We start from the raw sequence: 22,519 nt of genomic DNA, 5'->3' as shown, positions 1-22,519 counted from the left end.
ACTTCATTTATGAAACTGTTTATCGTGGCTTAGGTAAGTATATTACTATTTATAATTTTGGTGTAAATAATTATTCCGGTAGTGCACTTACATGTTTGGCAAGCTTCAATGACGTTCAGGGTTAGATTATAATTGCATTATTTACGTTAACTGTCAAGTATAGATTTTTATTTTTATTTTTTAAATGAATAACCCGCAAAGCTTCTATTTTAAAAGCTTGTCTGCAGGTAGGATGGTTAGGAAAGGGAAGGTGTGTGAAAAAAACATTTCAAACAACCAGACCAATTGAAAATGAATATATCTTAAATTCATTTTGCCATTGGCGTGAATCAAACCCGCAACGTCAGTTTCGCAGTCGAGCGTCTACCCGACTACGCCACAACACCTGTCAAATATAAAATTACTTGGATTTTATTTCTAACGACATGAGCTTATTGGAATCAGTTCTCAATCCACAACGTCAGAAATTCAATGTTAAGGGAAGAAATAGGTATGTATGATATATATTAGTTTTAATCTTCATTTGAATTATCTACGAAGATACAGAAATATAGCTCATTGAATAACAAGAATCAAGATCCGAGAATTAAAAAAAAAACTGATAAAGAAAGTAAATAGCAACAGATTTCATTACTGAGCAGGTCATGATTACTAAAGATTCCTTTGAAGAAATATTAGAAGGGTTGAAACTCTTTGCCGCAGATATAAATCCGAATGATATTTCTACTGTAGGTTTAGTGACGTGAAGACGTGCCGTTTTATAATAATTGACACAAGTCTGTCAAAAGTGATGAAAGGGAGCTGGAAATATGGACGTAGAAATCTTTCATTCACCTTTGTAGGCACTTTTACGGGGTTTTTGATTTTCGGCTTCCGAAGAAAACGAAGTTCGTGTTTTATTTCGAAGCGTCAAATAAGTAAACGGTCAATATTTTACAGAGGTAAAACTTAAAAGAATGCCTCTATAAAAGTAAGTAAAATTATTTTCGAAGATGTATACATCGTTTTGATTTCCTACCCTATAAATACATTACTCACTTTAAATTGTTACACGTCAATATGTCCATATTAAGTTGCAAGAATTTATTTATGATTTTATATAAATTTTTGCCTTCTAAGGCCCAGTATTCAAAAAATCTCAACTTTCCTCAAATTTATTTTAAACCCAGGTAACATTTAACGTATTGTTTTTTTTTGAAACGCCGTTTTCGTATTAAGTTTTTCCTCGAAATATATTTATGGCTTTGAAAAGAAAAGATCTATTGAAAGACAAGGAGTCACCGACATAATTGTGTTAAGACATCAGGCGCGGTCGTCCGCGTTATGAATTTCAACGTTCAAGATCTCGGCCTTAATATATTGTGTTATATAGTATTTTGACGATAACAGATTGATAATGTAATATTAATTTATTTTTTAAATGTATAAAGGCATATTTAAAGGTATAATGTTATAAAGATATATTATACAAAATGTTTTGTTTTTGAAAATAGTAATAATTTTTTCTAAAATTAATCTTTTAGTTTTACTTTTACTTTACTGAAACCGTTCAGTGCGATATTTCAGCGTATTATATAGGGTCCGCCATCTAAAGTTTTTTTTTTTAACTAGTGCTTATTTCGTGAATGGTAACATTTAGCTCATGTTTGATTTGACAGATAATTAGTTTTATCCTTCCGCTGAGCGAATATGGTTGTGTATACGCTTGAACAACGCTGGGAAATATTGCGACATTCGACTTACAGAAGATGCCGATTTTGCCAAAAAAATCATCTTTTCGGATGAAGCTCATTTTGATCTTGGCGGGTATGTAAACAAGCAAAATTGTCATATTTGGGGCACAGAAAACCCGCACGCATACATTGAAAAGCCGGTACACCCAAAACGAGTCACTGTTTGGTGCGGATTTTGGTCCAGAGGCATAATTGGGCCATTTTTCTTTGAAAATGAGCAAGGAGTGGCCGTTAGTCAATGGCGATCGTTATCGGGCCATGTTGAACGGATTTTTGTTCACAAAAATTGAAGAGGAGGATATTGGCAACATTTGGTTTCAACAGGACGGCGCTACGTGCCACACAGCCGAAGCTACACTCGATGTTTTGCGCCCCATTTTCAAAAAAAAAATGTTATTTGGCGGACCCTTTACCATGAATATTGATCTCTTTTCGCAATGGTTAGTTTTTAATTCATATAAAAATAAGAGCAATTGTTTTACGTCTGTTTTTTTGTATTTTTTTCTCTTCTATTTATGTGATGTTTTGTAGAATGAATCGGCGTGCGGAAGTGAGTTATACCGAAGGTTAGTCCCGACATTCGGGATTTTCTGAATAGTGTGAAACAAATTCCCTCGGGTCGTTAGGAGTGCGAGTACTGCGTGAATCATAATAAAGCCGTTTCGGATGGAACGTGGCCGAGACTGGAATTGAACCCTCCTCCGCCCTTCCTCCGCCCTCGCGGCGATATATGCTCGAGGATTCCGTGTGTGCCGAACAAGACTGAGAGATTTTACGGAAACTTGACCCAATCTTTCCAAACGGCTCCGGAATGCTAAGATCCGGCGGGTTGTGATTTGCCTAACTTAGGTTATAAACCATCCGAAACAATAACGTTTAATAATATCATGTTAAATGTCTAGAAAAAGTATCATATTAGTGGTTATTGAACACATTTAAGATATAACACATGACATTCTGAATTCCCACCTCTGTTTTGTGAAAATTTATAGTTTTAAACAAAAACAAAATCCCATATATTTAATATTAGAAGCATTACGCGTTTAGTAATAAGCAGGTTTTTTTGTTGTCTAATAATTATTCAATATTACCCTGGACTGGTACCTGAAGCGGAGGGATGATCACCTTTCCTTCATATGTTAACGATCAAGATAACACTGGGTTTATATGATGCAGTGCCCTATGCACCATCAGGTGGGGATGAGGGTTTGGAAATTGAATTTATGCGCTTTAATTTTTGTATTGACATTTGTTGGTGGAACTACATTTTATGTAATAAAATAATAACTACATATAGTTTTTTCCACATATGTATTGGAAAATATGTGGAACAAACAATACAGTCGTTTTTTATCATGCATAATTATATAATACATTATATAATTTTAAAAGATATGTTAAAATAGATAGTACGTCTTCTGTTCTTTTGTACAGACATTTTTTGGTGGAATTGCATTTTATATAATAAAATAACAACTACATAGTTTTTTCCACATATACTGGAAAATATGAGGAAAAAAACAATACAGTTTTTTTATAAAATAAAATAACAACTTTGTAGTTTTTTCCATGAACATTTAACATGAATTTTATTTGACCAGCAACTGGGTTTCGTAGTAACTGACTACATCAGACTGGTATGATACACTACTATAATGTTCACAATATAGTTGTTATTTTAATATATACCTTGAATTTACAAAACGTGTTTTTTAAAAAAATATGTTTAAACAGATAGTACGTCTTCTGTTACGTAAATATTGCCGTTAGAAATCTCACATTGACATGTGCTCAAGTGAGTCGGGGCCATATTATTATTGCGCACATGTTGGGTGCACTTAGCGTTTCGGATTGTTATTTTTCTCCATCCTCATCCCATGTAGCGGAGAGAATTACACCCGAGGAAAATTGGATTCTGGCTGTTACAGTGTCTAACCGTTGGGTGGATCGGGTTGCTAATCTCTTCCACTTTTTAATATCCACCCGGAATTATTCATATAGGGGAGGGAAAAACCTGTTAGATGCCTTTGTTGGAATATTTGTGTGCACAGCGCGGCTGGTGTAATGTTGTTGCGCTTTTGGGAGATGCTTAATTTTACTCTTATTCTGCACCTACTCAGGCAAATATATCTACGAATACATACACTGATAAAATACAAATATTTTTTTTCTAATTCATATATTTTTATTTTTATTTAAACCCTTATCCACCCCCGATAGTGCATAGGGCACTGCATCATGTAAACGCAGTGTTATCTTGATTGTTAACACATGAAGGAAAGATAATCAGTCCTCCGCTCTAGGTACCAGTCCAGGGTAGTATTAAATAAATAATAGAACGAAAAAATCTAATTATACTTTGGTATAATTTATCTCGAATGTGCGGCAAAGCGATGTATGATAGATGTTCGAATGATGAAATAAAGAAAGAATGCAAGGCTGAGATAAGCATTATCGATAAAATTAAGAAAGGTGTGTTGAGATGGTTTGGACATGTGAAACCAATGAGTGATGAATGTACGGCAAAACAAATTTATGATGCGAATTTAGATATAAAAAAACAGAGGAAGATCGAGAAAAATTTGGTATGATCAGGTATGTCAAATACTTGAAAGTAGTTAGGTCAGGAGTCGAAATAATCGGCGGGTATGTATGTAGTAGGAGATGCATGAATGTGGAAAAGGCGAATAAAGTTTGAAAAGACAGAGTGGAGTGGCGTTCTAATCTCTCTGCGTACCTCTTTAGAAAAGCAGCGTGATCGTTAGTTATTTAGTTAGTTAAGTAAGTTATTTAGTTAGTTAAGTAGCTAGTTAGTTAGTTGAAATATAACTTAAGTAAATGACGTCACTAGTTCTGAAACTCATCAATGCATTGCAATACCCTATGATCGTTAGATAAGACATTTATAAATGAAAAAAAATTAAGGTAAATGTTTATTATGATTTGATGTTTCTTTATTACTTTATTAACTATTGTTTCTTTTTTATGACATTATAAAATTAACGTTCAGATAACAGTGCCTAAAGGTCCCCGTATACATATCGTAGTCGTACAGGAAAAAGTGACCAACTACCAAAACGTTAAATGTTCAAGAGGGCCATTTAAGTCACTTTCGCTTGGCAAGAAAGTAAACTTAGTCATTTTTAACAAATCAATATTTTATAATTTCAAGTTTAAACTCCTTTGGAATTTTTTTCAAGGCAATATTAAGCTAGTAAGATATCAAATAGCCAATGATCACGTTTTTGTAAAAAATGCACTTGGTCACTTTCTTCTGTATGACAACGATATGATAAAACAAGCAAAGAAACCTGAAATCAGGGTATGAATCGCGTACTTTTTACAATTCCGTCGATAACGTATTATGGCGTCGCGTTTACATATTTTTATGATGGGAAAAACCTGCAGTTGTGGATTTAGGTAAAATTAGTGTTTTGAGAAAGAGTAATAAATCTGTAAATATTTGTAGATAATAGGATGATAATTCCAGTACTGAATTACCTTTAGACACATTTTACGGCGATATTTTGATGGCAAATTGTACACAATGGCTTAGATAAGTAAGTTATATGGTTCAGAGTCCACGTTTGAGATTGCATATGTTTGTTTGATAGATTATACGTATACCCAATAAAAAAATGTTACTGGTTCAAAAAAAAGTATAATAGCATCTATCTGGTAATGCGAAAGTCCATATAAATTAAAAATTATCTAACTAACTATAACAATAGTAAAATGAATATGCGTGATTTTACAAACTAATATTACCCTGGACTGGTCCCTGAAGCGCAGGAGCGATTACCTTGCCTTCATCTGTTAACGATCAAGATAACACTGCGTCAATAGTGCCCTATGCACCATTGGGTGCGGATAAGGCTAAGAAGAATAACTAACTAACAATCAAGCAGCTTCCTCACAGGGGTAGGCACAGAGAATAGAACGTCACACCAATCTGTCTTTGCAAAACAATCCCCGCGTTTTCCAAATTCATATGTTCAACATTTCTTCCTTATACCCGCCGGTTAACCTGTCCATTTTCAAGTATTTGAAATACTTGATAACGCTCCCTCGGTCTTCCTCTGCTTCTATTTCCCTTCATCTGTGCTTCAATCGTGATTTTAAATTAAAAATTGATTCAGTGTCGGAGTTGTAGGTAGGTATTGAAAGATTAGAGTGAAAAAAAAAACACTTTTTCACTCTAATATTTTATCAACATTACCCTGGACTGGTACCCGACGCGGAAAGCTGATCACCTTCCCTTCAAGTATTAAGGATCAAGATAACACTGCGTTTATATGGTGTAGTGCCCTATGCACCATCGGGTGCGGATAAGGGTTTAAAAAAATGGAGAGTTTATAATTATTTTATTATTTGCTAAGAAACATGAATTACCGCCATTCTTAAATTCCTATTAAATACTAGCAGAGGGTGTTGTTCAGTAACTTCACGGCTTATGTCATATTAGTGGACTGAATCTCCAATGAACAATGCAATATACCATAACCGCCACATCTCCATTTTGGAATTTTCATTACGCTCGGGATATAAATCACGCTTTTTGTTTTGGTGCACGCGCACGCGCATACAATGGGAGCTTTAGTAGGCGCCGAGCGCCGAACTACGCCGACTCATTACAAACTAAAATGAATTATAATAGTATCGGGAAACCAATACAATCAAGATATTCATTAAACGATTTATTACATTACAGAAGCGGACGAGCCATTTTGTAGATTGAAAAATTTGATTTATCCTAATTTTAAAAAATACGAAATAACTTGGAAAAAATTGATGGTGCTTTGAACATTGATCGGCATAGGAAAATATTAAATTTATTATAAGTATGCCGCGAATATCTTTGTGACTTGTACGAGGATATGGGATGTTCAACGTATGAGAAGCTGAAGAGAGTGGCCCATAGTAGACCGGAATGGTGAAGGAGGTATCATTTACTGCTCCAAACCAATCCACAAGATTGATTCCACAGATAGTATGATGGAACAGTAGAAGTTAAATTGGAAAATATTTTTCAATAATATAACAAACGAATTAAAAAAAAACATGTACATAGTTATATTGAAACGTAAATATAAGGCGATATTTTGAATATGTGTTTTCAACAGGTACATATATACTTAAACTGCGCATAGTTATTTACGTTTGATCTAATTTGTTTTCTAAAAATAGTATTTTTTCCTTTGATTACTATAAAAAAAATCAAATGAAAATATGCTTTATTACTTGATGATATTTATTAATGCTAATTAAGTGCAACAAAATTTTATTTTCAGATTTATTTCCTATTAATGCATCTTCTTCTTCTTCCAACCCTTATCCGCACCCAATTGTACATAGGGCACTGCATTGTAACGACGCAGCTTAATTGTTAATTGTATGAAGGCAAGATGAGCAGTTTTGCGCTCCTTATACCACTTCAATAAATATGAGAGTTAAAATCAATTTTATTTATTTTCACCCATCGAGGAATCGAGCCTGGGACTTGCACGGTAGCCAAACGCATTTACTACTAAACTATGGAAGCGGACATAATGTTTATAATGTTCATAACACAATTGGGTTATATAATGTTCAGAGTTCGTGTGAATAGGGTCAATATACATATGTGGTGAGTTCAATAATTATTCAATGAATTTACACCTGAAGTAATGTAATTTATCATGAAATTTATTAATGAGATTTTTTACTTAAGTACTAAAAAGTATAAAAACATTATAAAGATTATGGTATATTATTTTGGAAAATTATTTCATTATTTGCCCTACAAAATAAAATTCACATTCCAACATGCATAATTTCCTAAACTTATCTATTATTTAATACTCCAAAGTTCTGGTTATTGAATAATGAATTTATATTAGGTAGGAGTGAATTAAATTTTGAAAAAAAAATATTGTGTAAGTTTGCAAACATGCTCCCCCATGGAACTTAATATGGGTTATTTTCAATAAGGGTTGTGGCAACTCAGTCCCCAGAACCGGGAATATCAACTATTGTGAATAAATACAATTGTGATCAAATATTTGGCAGTGTACCATCGGGCGTGCGTAAAGGGGGCGCGAGCTTGTAATGGAATATTAATATGAGCATATTAAAATAAGTAATCAACGTTTTTACAATGAAAAAAAGTTTTTAAGAAAATTGGACCATATGAATATTGAGTATAATGATCTTTGAGTGCAATACGTAATACTATGATTTTTTAAACGGTAGGTAATATTAATGATGGGTACATTTTTTTTATGTTTTTGACGTTTGACTGAAATAGATACGTGTGGGATGATTTTTTTTAAATCGTATTTACTGTTAATAATATTGGTCCGTACGTTTTTTTTTCTCCTTATTGATAATATGGAGAAAAAAATACTTTCCCCGTTTACTTTAATAAAGTAAACGGGCAAAAGTGAAAAAAAAATCACTGAAAAAATAATCGCGAGTACTCAAACCCTAAAAAAGTATACTTGAATGATGTAATAATCTTAAAATAATAAAGAAAATAAAGCCATTTTTTGTAATAAAAAAACGTTTGAATTGTATTTTTATGGATTTTTTTTTTAATTATCTGGAATAGAAAAGGATATTCAAATTCTAATAATTATTTCTAGTACTTTTTTTTGAGACACTCAGAAGTATAATAAAACAACAACTGAATAGCTTTATAAATTAAGGCTCATTGAACAGTGAGCGTTTTGAAATAAAATAACCTGGTCACTGGTCAAATAAATTTATGTTAAAAAATACGCATTGGTTGTGATATTACATAAAAAAGCAGATCCTTCAAGATATGTCAATAAAAACCTAAAATATGGAAATAGTACGCAAATCCAGGTTGTAACCACTTTTTACTTAATGACCATCGCCCAGGATATACATATATGTATATTTATATATATATATATATATATATATATATATATATATATATATATATATATATATATATATATATATATATATATATATATATATATATATATATATATATATATATATAAATATATATATATATATATATATATATATATATATATATATATTTATATATATACATATATATATATATATATATATATATATATATATATATATATATATATACATATATATATATACATATATATATATATATATATATATATATATATATATATATATATATATATATATATATATATATATATATATATCTATATATATATATATATATATATATATATATATATATATATATATATATACATATATATATATATATATATATATATATATATATATACATATATATATATACATATATATATATATATATATATATATATATATATATATATATATATATATATATATATATATATATATATATATATATATATATATATATATATATATATATATTATATAAATATACATATATATTTACTTAGTTTAAAGCGATTTTTCAGGGATGGATCAGGTGAAAGATGGAATCCAAATTGGAATCAGATTGCTTTCGTGCATGGGACTTGCGATAGATGGCACTTTCGTCCACGTGATTTATCAATTTAATTGAATAATTTAATTTGATGAGTGGCGCACGGAGTGGCCGCCCGCCTGTAATCCGATACGCTGGGAAATTCGATTATCGACTGCCTCCAACTGGCGCCCCCCGACAGACTGCATAGCGCTGCGCCTGGGCTCGGGCACGGACGAGCCTGGGCCCCATACTACGCAGTTGGCATTCCCACTACACCCCTGATGACGACGTCACTTGAGATCTTTATTTGATTTTAGGCATGCCATCTGTAAAGGGGGCACCATTTTCGCAACGAAAATAGATAATAGGTCGATAGCCGTTCTGTCTTACGAGGAGATAATTTAAAATCCAAATAAATGATTTTTGTTTACTAAATATAAAAAAAAGAAATACATTCAATTGTCACTGTCGGCAGTTCTCGTCAGAACTTCGGGAAGGGGCTCTGACCTAAGAGGATGCAAAGGAGCTGGCAGTCGACAAAAAAGGCTGGAGAATGTTTATGGACTCCATATGCTCCACTTAGGGAGCGGATATGATTGAATTATTTTATTTAAATAAAAAAAAATTAATACTCTCCGTAGCATTCATTGTTCACTTTGTGTAATACCGCTTTTAAGTGGTTTTGTTATATTACAATAATACAAAGTTAACGATGGTTTTAATATGCCAAAAATGTTTTTACCCGTCATTATTATTCATGATTTTGATGTGACGTGATCATAGGTAACAATACAATTTGCCTTTTAAGCTCCTTATTTTGCTGTAACTTGATTCATCAACTTTGGGCTTGTTACATAATTAACGATTTATTGATTATACCTTTAATATTACCCTGTACTTAAAATATTACACTGAAGAATAAAAGAAATGAATTTGACTTCATTAAATATTCAATCCGCGAATACTTTACAAATTTAATGTAGTTTTTTTTATGTTTACACTATAACGTGCACAAAATAGTTATTGAATATGTATCTTTTATTAAAATTATATTTATTAAATTGTGTTATTAATTTCATAATTCTTGGTATTTTTAATTTTATGTAATTATTGTGTTTAAGATATTATCGCATCGCTTAGAATGAATTTGAGCCATTAGATCATTTGAAGTAAAATACGATAGCATGAGAGCAAAAAATCAAATATGAAGACCAGAGAATGATTATTACAGCGAGGGTTGGCTGTCCCCCGCGGAGCACCCTTGGCGGAACAATAAAAATAAAGGGGGTAGGGGGCGTTAATTTAATTACCCTGCTGCTCACTTGGGAAAAGCTAATATTTTATACAAGCACACAGGAGGCGCAAACGGCAGGACACTCGGCGACCTATTAAGGGAAAGGTGAATAAAACCTAACGGCACCCTTAAAACACTACCACTTCCCCGAAACGTATCGAACAATCACTCGCAGCCTAGGATTCGACGGTATATTTGAGGTCTCCCTTTCTGCACTGTCCCTGGGTGCTGTTTTGATCCCTGTATTGTTAGAATGGGCGCAGAGACAAGAGAGTATTGTTAGCTTTTGGTTGACTACTGCTAATCATTGGGGGCTTTTCAATGTTCAAACAAAACGCGGGAGTTTAAAGATTTAACATACACTCCACTCGTAGGTGTTGGTGTATAGGTTTACATGGGTGTATATACATGCGTATTGGTATTTAAAGCTCTTATTGGTTCACGTATGTAATTCTTTTTAAACATTTGTCTGAGTTGATATAGTCTATATTTTTTTATTCATTCATGATATACGAGACCGAATATCAATAAACGTTTTTATACTCGTATTCCTTTCTCGTCCTTGTTGGCCAATATGTAGATAAAATTAAAAATTCCTTTCACCAATTGAAAGAAATTATTACTTTGATTAAAAAAAACTGAGACATTAAGATAAAATAAAAGTGCGGATGCAATCTTTTTTAACGACGTTTAAGCATTAACGGAGCAGAATCTTAGCAGAACAAGCTGCGAGGGACACTAAGAAATCTTGTGATTTGATTAAAAAAGAGTGGGTAGCTTCTACGTGCTATTCCGTGAGTCGCCTTCGTACTGAAATCAAGAGTTAAGTACGCCGCGTTCTTCCGCGAAGGATACACAAAGAGCGAGGCATTAGTAAAAAACGTGCTTCTGAAAGTAATTAACCCGATATAAAAATGTCCCCACTCCCCGAAGCCACCCCACGAACCCACCTCGCCCAAGGGTGGAGTGGCTATGAGAATTCCTTGCAAATGAAGCGATGGCAAGATTGGAAAACGATGATTAATAGATGGAGCATTAGCATTTTATTGAATACCAAAGCTGCCCCCAGAAGAAATCTTCGATTTTAAATTTAATATTCGGTCAAAGTTCCGCACGTAAAAAATATGCAGGTTTTGAATTCTTTCATTCCCAAATAGGCTTACTCGTAAAAGGAATAGTAATGAATTATCGATTTGTATATTTCCAATTTTTATTCTAAATATTATAAGCTTCGAAAGCATTTTTACGTGAAGTTCGATTCATTAAAATGATCAATACATGTGTTTTTCTGTTTATTATTTTTTTAGACCTAGAATTATTGATCATATCTAAAGAATTTTAAATAACAACAAAAAATAACGTCATTTTGGATTTATTACATTTCAGAAGAAAGATTTAATATAGGATCAGAATTTCATCAGTCATTATTTGGTACATCCATTATCAAAATTGTGTTAATTTTTTTTTCATAAATGATTACAGATAACGCCTATTTTTATTATTGAAACAAAGATTCTGTAATAATTGTTTATAATGAAGTATATTTATTCTCCGAAAAAAATAAAGATATAATGTATTTTTAATACTAACTGGTATCCATTAAAGATCACAAAAAAATATTAATATTTTATTTGCAGTATTTTATTGCTTTATAAAACGAATAGAAGCCATATAAGTAAGTATTTGGATGGCTTCTATTCGTTTTATAAAGCAATAAAATACTGCAAATAAAATATTAATATTTTTTTGTGATCTTTAATGGATACCAGTTAGTATTAAAAAATGCAATAAGTAAAACAAAAACAATTTCAGGCGAGGGAAACAAACTGAAAAAAGTTCGAAAAAAATCAGTAAAATGAAAGAGCAAACAGACATACATTATTATGAGGAGGCCGGGGTAAGTCGTGGCGGACGCTAATTGTCTCCGAGATACGAAGCAGACGTGAGAGGAAAAAAATTAAACACGGTATCAAATTAGCCCCGTCTCCCCAGTGGCTTTCACTTCGAGTATAATCAGTGGCCATTTTTTCCTATAGAATAAGTAATTAAAAATGTGAGTGGTTGGGAATTAACGCCATTCCAATAATTGTGTGCGCAACGGGTGAAGCTACTTCATTTCACGGAAATGAATTTAAAAACTTTTATTTTTGAGACAGTGTCATTGTGTATTTTTTTAACGAATAAACATTAAAAATGAATTTCAGTGAGCTTTTACCCGATTTCTTTATAATAATGTAGATTTAATAATACGTATATTTAAACATTACGATCAGGTAATGTAATCGGTGTGAAAAGAATTTATTAGAAAAGCAATGACATTTTTGTGACGCACTTAATTTATAGTAAAAAAAGAGTAGTCGAATCTTACTAAAAATGATAAAATTATACATAACTGTAATATAAAGCCTGAAATATAAGGTAAGGAAAGGTGCAAATGTGACAATATTCCAATTAACAGCCAAAGAGCATTAAACAATGTTAATAAAAACTTGAACTTTAAAAGCAGGGAAAATTAATGACAATATGTAGCCGTAAATTATAAATAAATACTGATTCCATAAGGGTCGTGTGTAACTACGACAAAAACTAAAGTTTCACAATTATACACGGATATTGGTGAAGTAAAAACTCAAATTCCACCCAGACCGATGACGAAGGACTCCCTAATTGTTATCAACTTCAGGTGAGACCCTCTTTGTCCTCTAAATACCTCCTCTTGGTTGGATCCAACCGCTCCCTGCACCCTACCCCACCCCCAGCCCCACCGTCCCCCGCCATCGGGCCATTAATCACCGAACCAAAAGTTAAGACACTGATTAAAATGCCATTCGGCAAGTATTTATGTTCGCTCAACCCTGCGCTCAATTATTTACTACATCTAACCTGCCCGCATTTTAATTTGAACAGACGCAGACGGCTGCAAGAAGGAACTACACGCTTTATAAAGGTCCTGGTGGGAGTAATAATTTGTTTATTAAGGATATATTATTTTATTTTCATAAGTTATCATTACAATAAACGTGATAAACGAAATAAAAAGCCTTCATTTAAAAAAATCTGATCCTTGTGCTTGGAGTACAAGGAACTATCACCTTGCTTTCATAAAATAATGATTGAGTTAACATCGAGTCGTCCCAATACGGTATCTCATGCGTCATTTGGGTGCAGATATAAGAATATGAACTTTATATGAAGTTTATATATCTTTCAATGGATCGCAACAAGAACTGCAAATATAATGTTAATTTCTTGATTTTTTAAACAATATATGATGCCTTAATTAGTCAAAGATCTACATCTACGAGTATATCATTTGGAAGATTTATAAAAAATGCGATGATTTTATACGGATACGTGGAATTCATTTTGCTTTTTGAGGAAAATCTGCATTGAGTTTACTTAATGTAACTACCCGATGAACCAAAGAGGTTAAGTAATATACTTTCTATGTATCAGACCCTTACTAAATATATTTTCGTACCATTATTAATTACAAAGCTCGCGGGGAAGGGGTGATGGTGTGGGAAGCAAATCGTCGGGTTGATAGGTCTCGGGGAGGGGAGGCGGCAGGAAGGGGAGGTCTTGAAGGGTTGCTACTCCCCTCCTCAACCCAAGATGAATTATTTACTAATTACCGGCTTTCGGGGAGTTGTTCTTAAGACGGGCTCTCTTAACCTGATCCCCAGCAGTGAAATAAACGAAGCAGCGACAACCCGAGTAAAACATGCACGAGAAACACTTCATTTTTCGTACTGTCACATAGACCCGATATATCCCTTTCTACCCTGGATTAAGAGTTTAGTAATCACCGTCGTGATGAAACCAGTCAACCACTATTGGATAGTGGTGCAGGCACAAGACGGTTAAGGGGATCATCGTCGTGGATGACACGGAGATTACGTTAAGAGATTATGCGAGGATATTCACGAACGTTTAGTAGAAACCCTCATGCGGTTTCTGAGTGCGTGTTATATGGGATCTGAGTATCATTTGTAAAAGGATTACTTTATAATTGAAAAATAATTTATGTACTTACGGCATTTATTTTATTAATAAAATAGACATTTTTCTTCTTCTTTTTCGAAGAAAAATAGACAATAGAATATTATTTTGAATACGGTAATAATTTTAAAATATTTAAAGAAAGTTAAATATATTTTATTTATTTAATAAAATTCTTTGGTTTTAAAACATACGTTTTAAAAAAATCTAAATTATGAATTTTATACGATTACATCAAAAAATGTACGTAAAAATTAAAAATCTATATTTTCGATCTAGCATTAAGTTTGAGATCCTGCTATTCAAGCATAAAGTAGTACCAATGTGTTGTTATAAACTGGTCTATACATAGTTTTCACGTTTATCTCAGTAATGATTTTGGTGGAATATTCAACTTCTTTCTCGTATAAATTCTTTGTTTGGGAATTCCTAGTAAAAGACTTTATAATTGTACATAGATTTAAGCGTAATACATTATGAAAGAAATCCACACTTAAAATTGGACATAACATAGGGGAGAGTAAGAACGGATTATTAAATCCTTTGTTTGTATCAAAAGCAAACCATACTGGGTCTTAAGATCAGAGATGATGTAGCAAACAATAGTTTAATCCGCGACCGCTTTCATGAATAGGGAAAAGTAGACCGATGGAAGGTAAAGCTCTAAACGTGCCAGTTAACCGCGGTTGGACCTACACCTGGATTAAAACAGCTCTCCGAAGGTACAAATGAACAATTACTATAACTGGAAGCGCTATTTTCCACAAACATGATACCTGTTTAGGTGCCTAGACCTCAATTTGACCGCGGACTGGCCAGAGAATAATTATAACACCCAACCAAATTTCCGTGAATATTAATTTTCAGCACTGTGAGAGTACGGACCTGTACAAATTTGTTAATTCAGGGTATGCTGATACATATTACAGTGATCATAAACATTGTAGAATATACTCATATACCTATTTTTATTTCGAATTCGTATAACAGAAAAGCGGAGTTTTGTCATAAGTTAATGCAATGAAGGAATCGATTATTTCAAACATACCTGTATGGATGTAAGTGTGTTTCTTCATATCTGACTTTTGATGGAACCGTTTCCCACAATACTGGCAGGGGTAAGGTCTGGTGTCAGAGTGGATGAGTAGATGCGTGGACAGGGTACTAGATCTCTTGAAGGTCTTTCCACACTGCTTGCATTCAAATACCTTCTCTACGCTGTGCACCGCCCTGGGGAACGGAACGAAGGCATGTATCAATATTAATAAAAAAAAATACAATTAGATTAAGAAATTTACGAAACGAATGAAGTTATTTATTACCTGTGCTGACTCAGACTGATTTCATGTCCAAACGTCTTGTTACAGAGTTCGCAGGCAAAAGGTCTCTTGCCATTATGGGAGCGACGAGCGTGTACTTCTAACCCGTGTGGAGTGGAGAACATTTTCTCGCATTTAACACAAGAAAATACATCCGAAAGAGGGTGGCCGTGGGAATGCGCTCCTGGTCTCAAGAGCAGCTGATGCTGCGCGTGGATCTGACTTAACCGGAATAGTTCTTCCGCTGGTAGAGGACAGTAGGGAGAACCACCACTTTGACCACCTCCCACTTGTAGCGCCGCCGCCGCTGCCGCTTGGACAGCACTAAGGTACAAGGTAGCCGGGTTCGCGAAGAACCCTCTTTCATCGCCTTCCTTTCCGGTCATCATCGGACTCGAGGGATACATTCCGGGATGGAAAAACCCCGGAGGAACAAAGTGTCTCGGAAAGAACCCCTGACTTGTGCCGGGGGAGTATTCTTGACTACTTTTCTGAGGGTTAGAATCTCTTAAAAACCCGGCGAACGGCATGTTGGGGTAGAATAGAGATCTGGTTACGGTGACTGATTCGCTGAAGGAAGGTCCGTCGGTGGGAGGGGAGCGCTGCGGGCGGGGGTGGTCGGGCCGGAGCAGCGCGCTCACGGAGAAGGTCTCGGAGCGCTTCATGGGCGGACTGCTGCCCAGGTCCGGGGCGGGGGAGGGCGTGGGGGGGACCCGCGGCGGGGGAGGAGAGTCCACCTCCAGCTCGGGAGAAGTAGAACGGGACCGGGACCGGGATCGGGAATGAGATCGAGATCGGGAACGAGTGGGGCTGCACATAGATCCAGTTCTTTCCATTGCCGCATACATGGCCTTGGGATATATGTTGTTGTTGTGAAGAGGTGCCACATCTTCTTCTTCATCGTCTGTCTTTTCCGCCATTAGTCTACTGATTCCAAATTTTATTTGTTCTGCAAAAACAAAAAAACAAAACATTTATATTCAATGTGCAAATAAGGCAAAAAGATACAATTATCTAAAAACTAAGTTATGTTTTTCTAGTTTGGACCAGTTTAGTCGATTGAAATATCGGTCGCATCCCTGTGGCTCGCAGTGTGTACCTTCAGGAATAAGCGATCATTGGCTGGGAGGAAGGCTCCGTGCCCTGTCGGCACCCTCCGCACGTCACCGCGAGCCAGATCCGCATGTGAAATGAGCTATATCATGTTGTGTAAAGTGTAAATTGACTTTCATCCCTCGGCGATGGGCAAACCCCCTTAATTAACACGTTACGAGGGTGGCCGCCCCTGTACCCAGTCCCGCTTATGATTTACATGGATCCGAATTTATCGGATTTTACACCAGAGGGGGTGACTCCATGGGGGCAAGTGTAATGATAATAATAATAAATACGCCCAGGCAGTGCATTATTCAGCATCATGAATGGAGAAGTGAGATGATTGTCGTATTGAAAATAGCGCGTAGCGGCGTGAAGCGCAACTAACGCGATCCGCTTCGGATGCATACAAAAGCGCGCCGAATTTTCTAGGTTATGATTTTGTGCACTTGTTTATCTAGAGCGAATTTTATGAACCCTTTTGTGTTCATATCAAGCCGTGAATACTGATTCTCTCGCAGGGAAAAGAGCAAATAATATTGTAACATTATGTTATTCTATTGTGAATTGGTAGACTCGTCGTCCAGCAGATTTGAAATTGAAGCTTCATCTGACATATTTGGTTCAATATTAACAATGAATTTAAGTTTTGATTTCGTAAATAAAATAAAATGATTCACCAAATCTATGCTAAAAACATTTTATCATTATAAATAGTGTGTGTGCGTTTTTGCGTGTTTGATATTTTTTTAAACATAAAAATACATAAATTTTCTTTAAAATGTCATTTTACTTTCATTAAGAAAATGTGAAGTACCTACAGGAAACCCCACCATAAAATTTGTATAATATCTTTTTGTAAATGAAAAAAAGAGCATTTTATTTATTTCTTTGAGCATTGCCTTAATTTTTCAATATTAAAAGTAATTCATTATGAAAAAAATCTATCTATTGTTTGGAAATAAATAAAAATTCATTTCACGTGTTTTGTACATGTATAAATAATTGAAGTTTTATACTCTTTTTATTGTTTTTATTAATGTTGTCACCGTTTCAATTATGTATTTATAAAATCCATATAAGATTAAAAAATTTAAAAGTTCATTAACTCTATCAAAAAATATGGGTGTAAAAATTCTCACACATTTAGTAGGTACACAACAAACAATCTATTTTCGATTAATTCACGAGGATTAAAAAAATATTTCGATTCCCTTGAAATAACAGGTAGAGAAGTGTGATACTGCACTCAACCATCAATGCATAGTATTGTGTACTTGTAAATATTATTGTGAATTGTGCGTTATGTACTGCGTAGTGCTTTTGCACGGTAGAGCAAATATAGTCGGGCCGGAAAAATGTTCATTTATCCAGATTGTTATTTCCGAGCGCTTTTAACAAATTAAAAGCGCTCGGTCCGCGGCTGAGAATGATTAATTCACAATTTACATTTTAATGAATAAATCCTTAAAATGAAAGGCTTTGTTTTACACCACTCGCCATCAATGGGTTTAAACGAAAACAATTATTAGAAAAATAGTTTTGGAACTGCAAAAACTTTATCCCCCTTTTTAATTAAAAATTACGCATCATATGGTACATTATGTATAGTATACCATTTATGTGTATGTATATATGGACCTGGAATATCACGTATGACACTCGTAGTTAAACTTTTCATTTCATCAATTAAGATTTATCTGAACACAAAGAGTAATAAATAAAAATGTTTGTGTTTGATATGCATATTGTAGTAAAAATACAATTATATACGAGTTCTTTCACAAGTTACCCCTTAAATAAAACAAAATTTTAGTATTATTGTACTACTAAATTTTCTAAAAATGTTAAGCGAATATATTTTGAGTAAATGGTTTGATGATAAGGTAATATATTCAAGCTGTATTCATATTTTTTAAAATATAAAAGTGTGGTAGATTTTTTGAAAATAAATATTTAACGATCTTTTAAAAAATTCAGCGCCTACGAACGGTCAAGTGGAAGTTTATTCATATTTACTTGGAGCTGGCACCAGCTCGAGGGAATACACGCCAACTCGTAAAAGGAAAAATGTCCTCGAATCGTATTGTGTTTTATGGAAAATCTTTGTTCTACCCAAGTTTACCTACAGAATAGTTTATGGAACTTCTACCAGCCAGTCTCGAGGGTCCGCTGGTGATGTTTGTCTACTCACATGACACATTCCGCCATGATTGATTGTCAGATACTCCTTTGCCATGTATTTAAAAAGAGGTTAAATAATAAATTATTTCATTACATCAAAGGGGCTCGATTTCCTCGACGTATTTACATAAACTTATCTATCAGATATCGAGTGATTGATCAATTATTGTTATGTGTTGTGAATTATACAGGGTGTTACTAATAAAATTTAAACAGGTTTTATTTTAAATAATTAAACAATAAATGTATAATTAAAACCACTGAACAAACTATCAAATTTGAATTCATGTGGTCCTATAACTACACTTACAACATTTAAAATAAAGTCAAATTTATATTCCTTTTTCTGTTTCCAATGAAAAGAGTTCAGTTGACAATGAACTTTTTGAAAAAAATATCAATCATTTTATAGAATTATTTCTATACCGTTATATTAGTTGCGATAGCACCTTTTACAATGCACTACTACTTTTTTAAACAGCTCTTTATGATAATTAAGGAACGTATTCATTATTTTGTTTATCGAATGTACCATTAATAATATTTTAGTTTTATTTTTTTTATATGGACACCGTGTAATATTTGTCGTATAGCTTATTTTGGTTACTACCTGTATATTTTAGTATGACATCAAAATTTTACTTAGAGTTATGTATAGTTAAATTAAATATCTCTAAATACATTCTGACATAAAATTGATATTTAAAAATAGCTGACATGCTTGAGTAATGCATATTTGAAATAAGTATTACAACACGTTTAAGGATTTCTAGATGATTAAGATGTTTATTTAATCTGAAACAACAACAATAAAATTTGTATTTTTAATCAAATTTGTGAAATATGAGAGTATATAAAATATTCAAATTAGAGGTTTTTATGATTAAAATTATAACATGTTTCTAAATAATTTGTGTATAGATATAAATTTTACACTTAAAATACAAATTTTAGTAGTTATTATTATTATTCATTAAAAATAAGCTCTCATTATTTTGTATCCCGTCGTGGCACCAAATATACTTAATAATTAAAATAAAACGGGATCTTCAGAGTTTCGAAAAATTTTCTAGAAAATGTAGCATTGCTCTCAGGGGTAAAAAATGACATTCTATGCTTAGAAATGCATCCAGACAGCATCATGCTGCAAGGAATTGTGAAAAATGTCAGGGAATATGAACACGAAAACTTACCTGTCACGATCCCCTGTGACAACTGATGACGTTTTCAGTTGCACCGCGGGTGGGGGAATGAATGGTTTAAGATGAGTTTTTCGTTTGAACTTGTTGAAAGTTCTTTTAAATAGTATAGAGCAATATTGTGTCGGCAGTTGCGCTTCGTTCGATTTATGCGAAAATGGTGTTTTTCTTATATAAAAAAAACTTCATAAGCTACCGGGACTGACAATTCAAGCATATATGCCAGTGTTATAATTAATAAAACGTTGATTTCAACGGGACTCTTTACATACACTTTATATCATTAACCCTTTACCACTATTTTTTTTTCTCAAATGGCGTTTGCATTTTTGATTTTTATAGTGTTTGTTGATTTAATAGTATCGTGTGGTGATTTTTTTTTCATTATTGATTATTTATTTTATGAATAAGTAACTTTCTAAAATGTTTTGAGTATTTTAAAACATGTTTTAACTATTACAAATAATGCGAGTATCTTAATTACATATAATCATAAAAATAAATTTTATATGTCTTAAAATACATATGTTTTTCTGTTTTCTCTCTGTTTATATTTATTTTGATTAATTAACTATTTTTGGGATTGCACTTAGTTATATCCAAAAAACTATAGTTGACCCATAAATTGTGCTACATAAAACCAATGCAGATGAATGTTAATTGGCAAAAAAAGGATAAATATTTTAGGATGAAATTTAAAAAACATTTATGGAGCTACGAAATATGCAATTAGTGCCTTTTAAATATTTTGAAAAGGTAAATATGTTTTCTGAAGTAATTTAAATTGCGAAAAGAAAGAAGAAACGAGAAAGTCGGAAATTAAGAATATATTAACATATATGAACTTGGAAAATTAATTAAAATAGATTGCCTAAATATATTGATCACACATGCTAATATAAGAGTTTCTGCTTAATAAAAAAGCTTCTTTACATCTCACCAATAGATGTCTCTAGTGAAGTTCTAGTGATTCAAGAACAAGGTTTCTAAATTGGTTCATATATATAGAACTTCCAAGAATTTGAGTAGTGTGGTTGTCAATAATGTGTAGAATTGGTGAATGTTACACGTGTGTAAAGTGATCACTTAAACCAGCCTATGACTGTCGTCAGCCCCGTAAATGCCCAGACTTCCATATTCTTCTTCATCTTTGATGAGATGCCAAAAAATAACATTAATATTTTTTTACATATCGTACAAGTATATTACGTATTGAAATGTACACATTTATTGCCTTTCTGCTAGTCTATGTCCCCGTGTAGTGGCACTGTTTACTCACGTGGGAGGCCCAACCGTGCAGTGCTGTTCACCGTAAGTTTACCGAATGAAATATGCATTTTTATCTCTGTTTGGACAACGTGTATCACCGCTCTGTGTCGTGTGTTTTGTGCGCCTTGGTTTGCGGATGTTACAAACCTACCCCCGGAAAGGAAATACCCGTGGAATGGACAAACTTTGACATGCACACAAAGCTTTCCTGCTCACTGACGATTGCCCTCACGCACGCGAGTTGAATTGCAAAAATTTCATACAAAAGTGAAAATATAAAAATTACTAACTATAAAAAGTTCAGAAGTCGCGCTTATTGAACCGTTTTTACAATTTTGGTATCTTAGGTGTAAAAAATCAAACATTTAAATATATATATATATATATATATATATATATATATATATATATATATATATATATATATATATATATATATATATATATATATATATATATATATATATATATATATATATATATATATATATATATATATATATATATATATATATATATATATATATATATATATATATATATATATATATATATATATATATATATATATATATATATATATATATATATATATATAAAGAACATATTTAACAAATTGAAAGGGGTGTTATTGATAAAATCAGTGTTCTTGTGTGTTTTATATCCGTTCAAATAACATGGCATTGCTTTTATTGATGAGTGCTTTAATTTTTTGTAATTTATGGTAATAAATACGAGTACGATATATTTTCCATAAAAAAAACGGTAAAGGACGCCTAAAATCCCAGGATTTTTTAAAATAAAAAACATTAGGCAATCCAATTATATTTCTTGCTTACGACCAATACGCAAAAAATGTTTAATTGGTTTGCCTCCAATAGACCAGGTTTATCGAATTTTTTGAAGTAATGTCACATTACAATTTGTTATTACAAGTCTTACAATCCGTTGTG

General features: G+C 32.9%; 1 protein-coding gene across 1 annotated transcript in view; it reads right to left on the bottom strand.

The window, feature by feature from the left end:
* LOC148313546 (uncharacterized) overlaps positions 1-22,519 on the bottom strand; it is a 75,830-nt gene that overhangs the window by 28,369 nt on the left and 24,942 nt on the right. The window contains exons 3-4 of the mRNA XM_088261994.1: positions 15,823-16,768; positions 15,549-15,730 (exon numbers count right to left, since the gene is read on the bottom strand). Coding sequence (XP_088118120.1) covers positions 15,549-15,730; positions 15,823-16,768 — 1,128 coding nt within the window. The remainder of the gene's footprint in view (positions 1-15,548; positions 15,731-15,822; positions 16,769-22,519) is intronic.

Source organism: Brachycentrus maculatus, unplaced genomic scaffold, assembly GCF_059751285.1.
Source record: "Brachycentrus maculatus isolate JH-2025_06_01 unplaced genomic scaffold, ASM5975128v1 h1tg000010l, whole genome shotgun sequence".
Taxonomy (NCBI): Eukaryota; Metazoa; Arthropoda; class Insecta; order Trichoptera; family Brachycentridae; genus Brachycentrus; species Brachycentrus maculatus.
The sequence above is the reverse complement of the archived record's forward strand: the minus strand, read 5'-3'. Positions and strand labels throughout refer to the sequence as shown.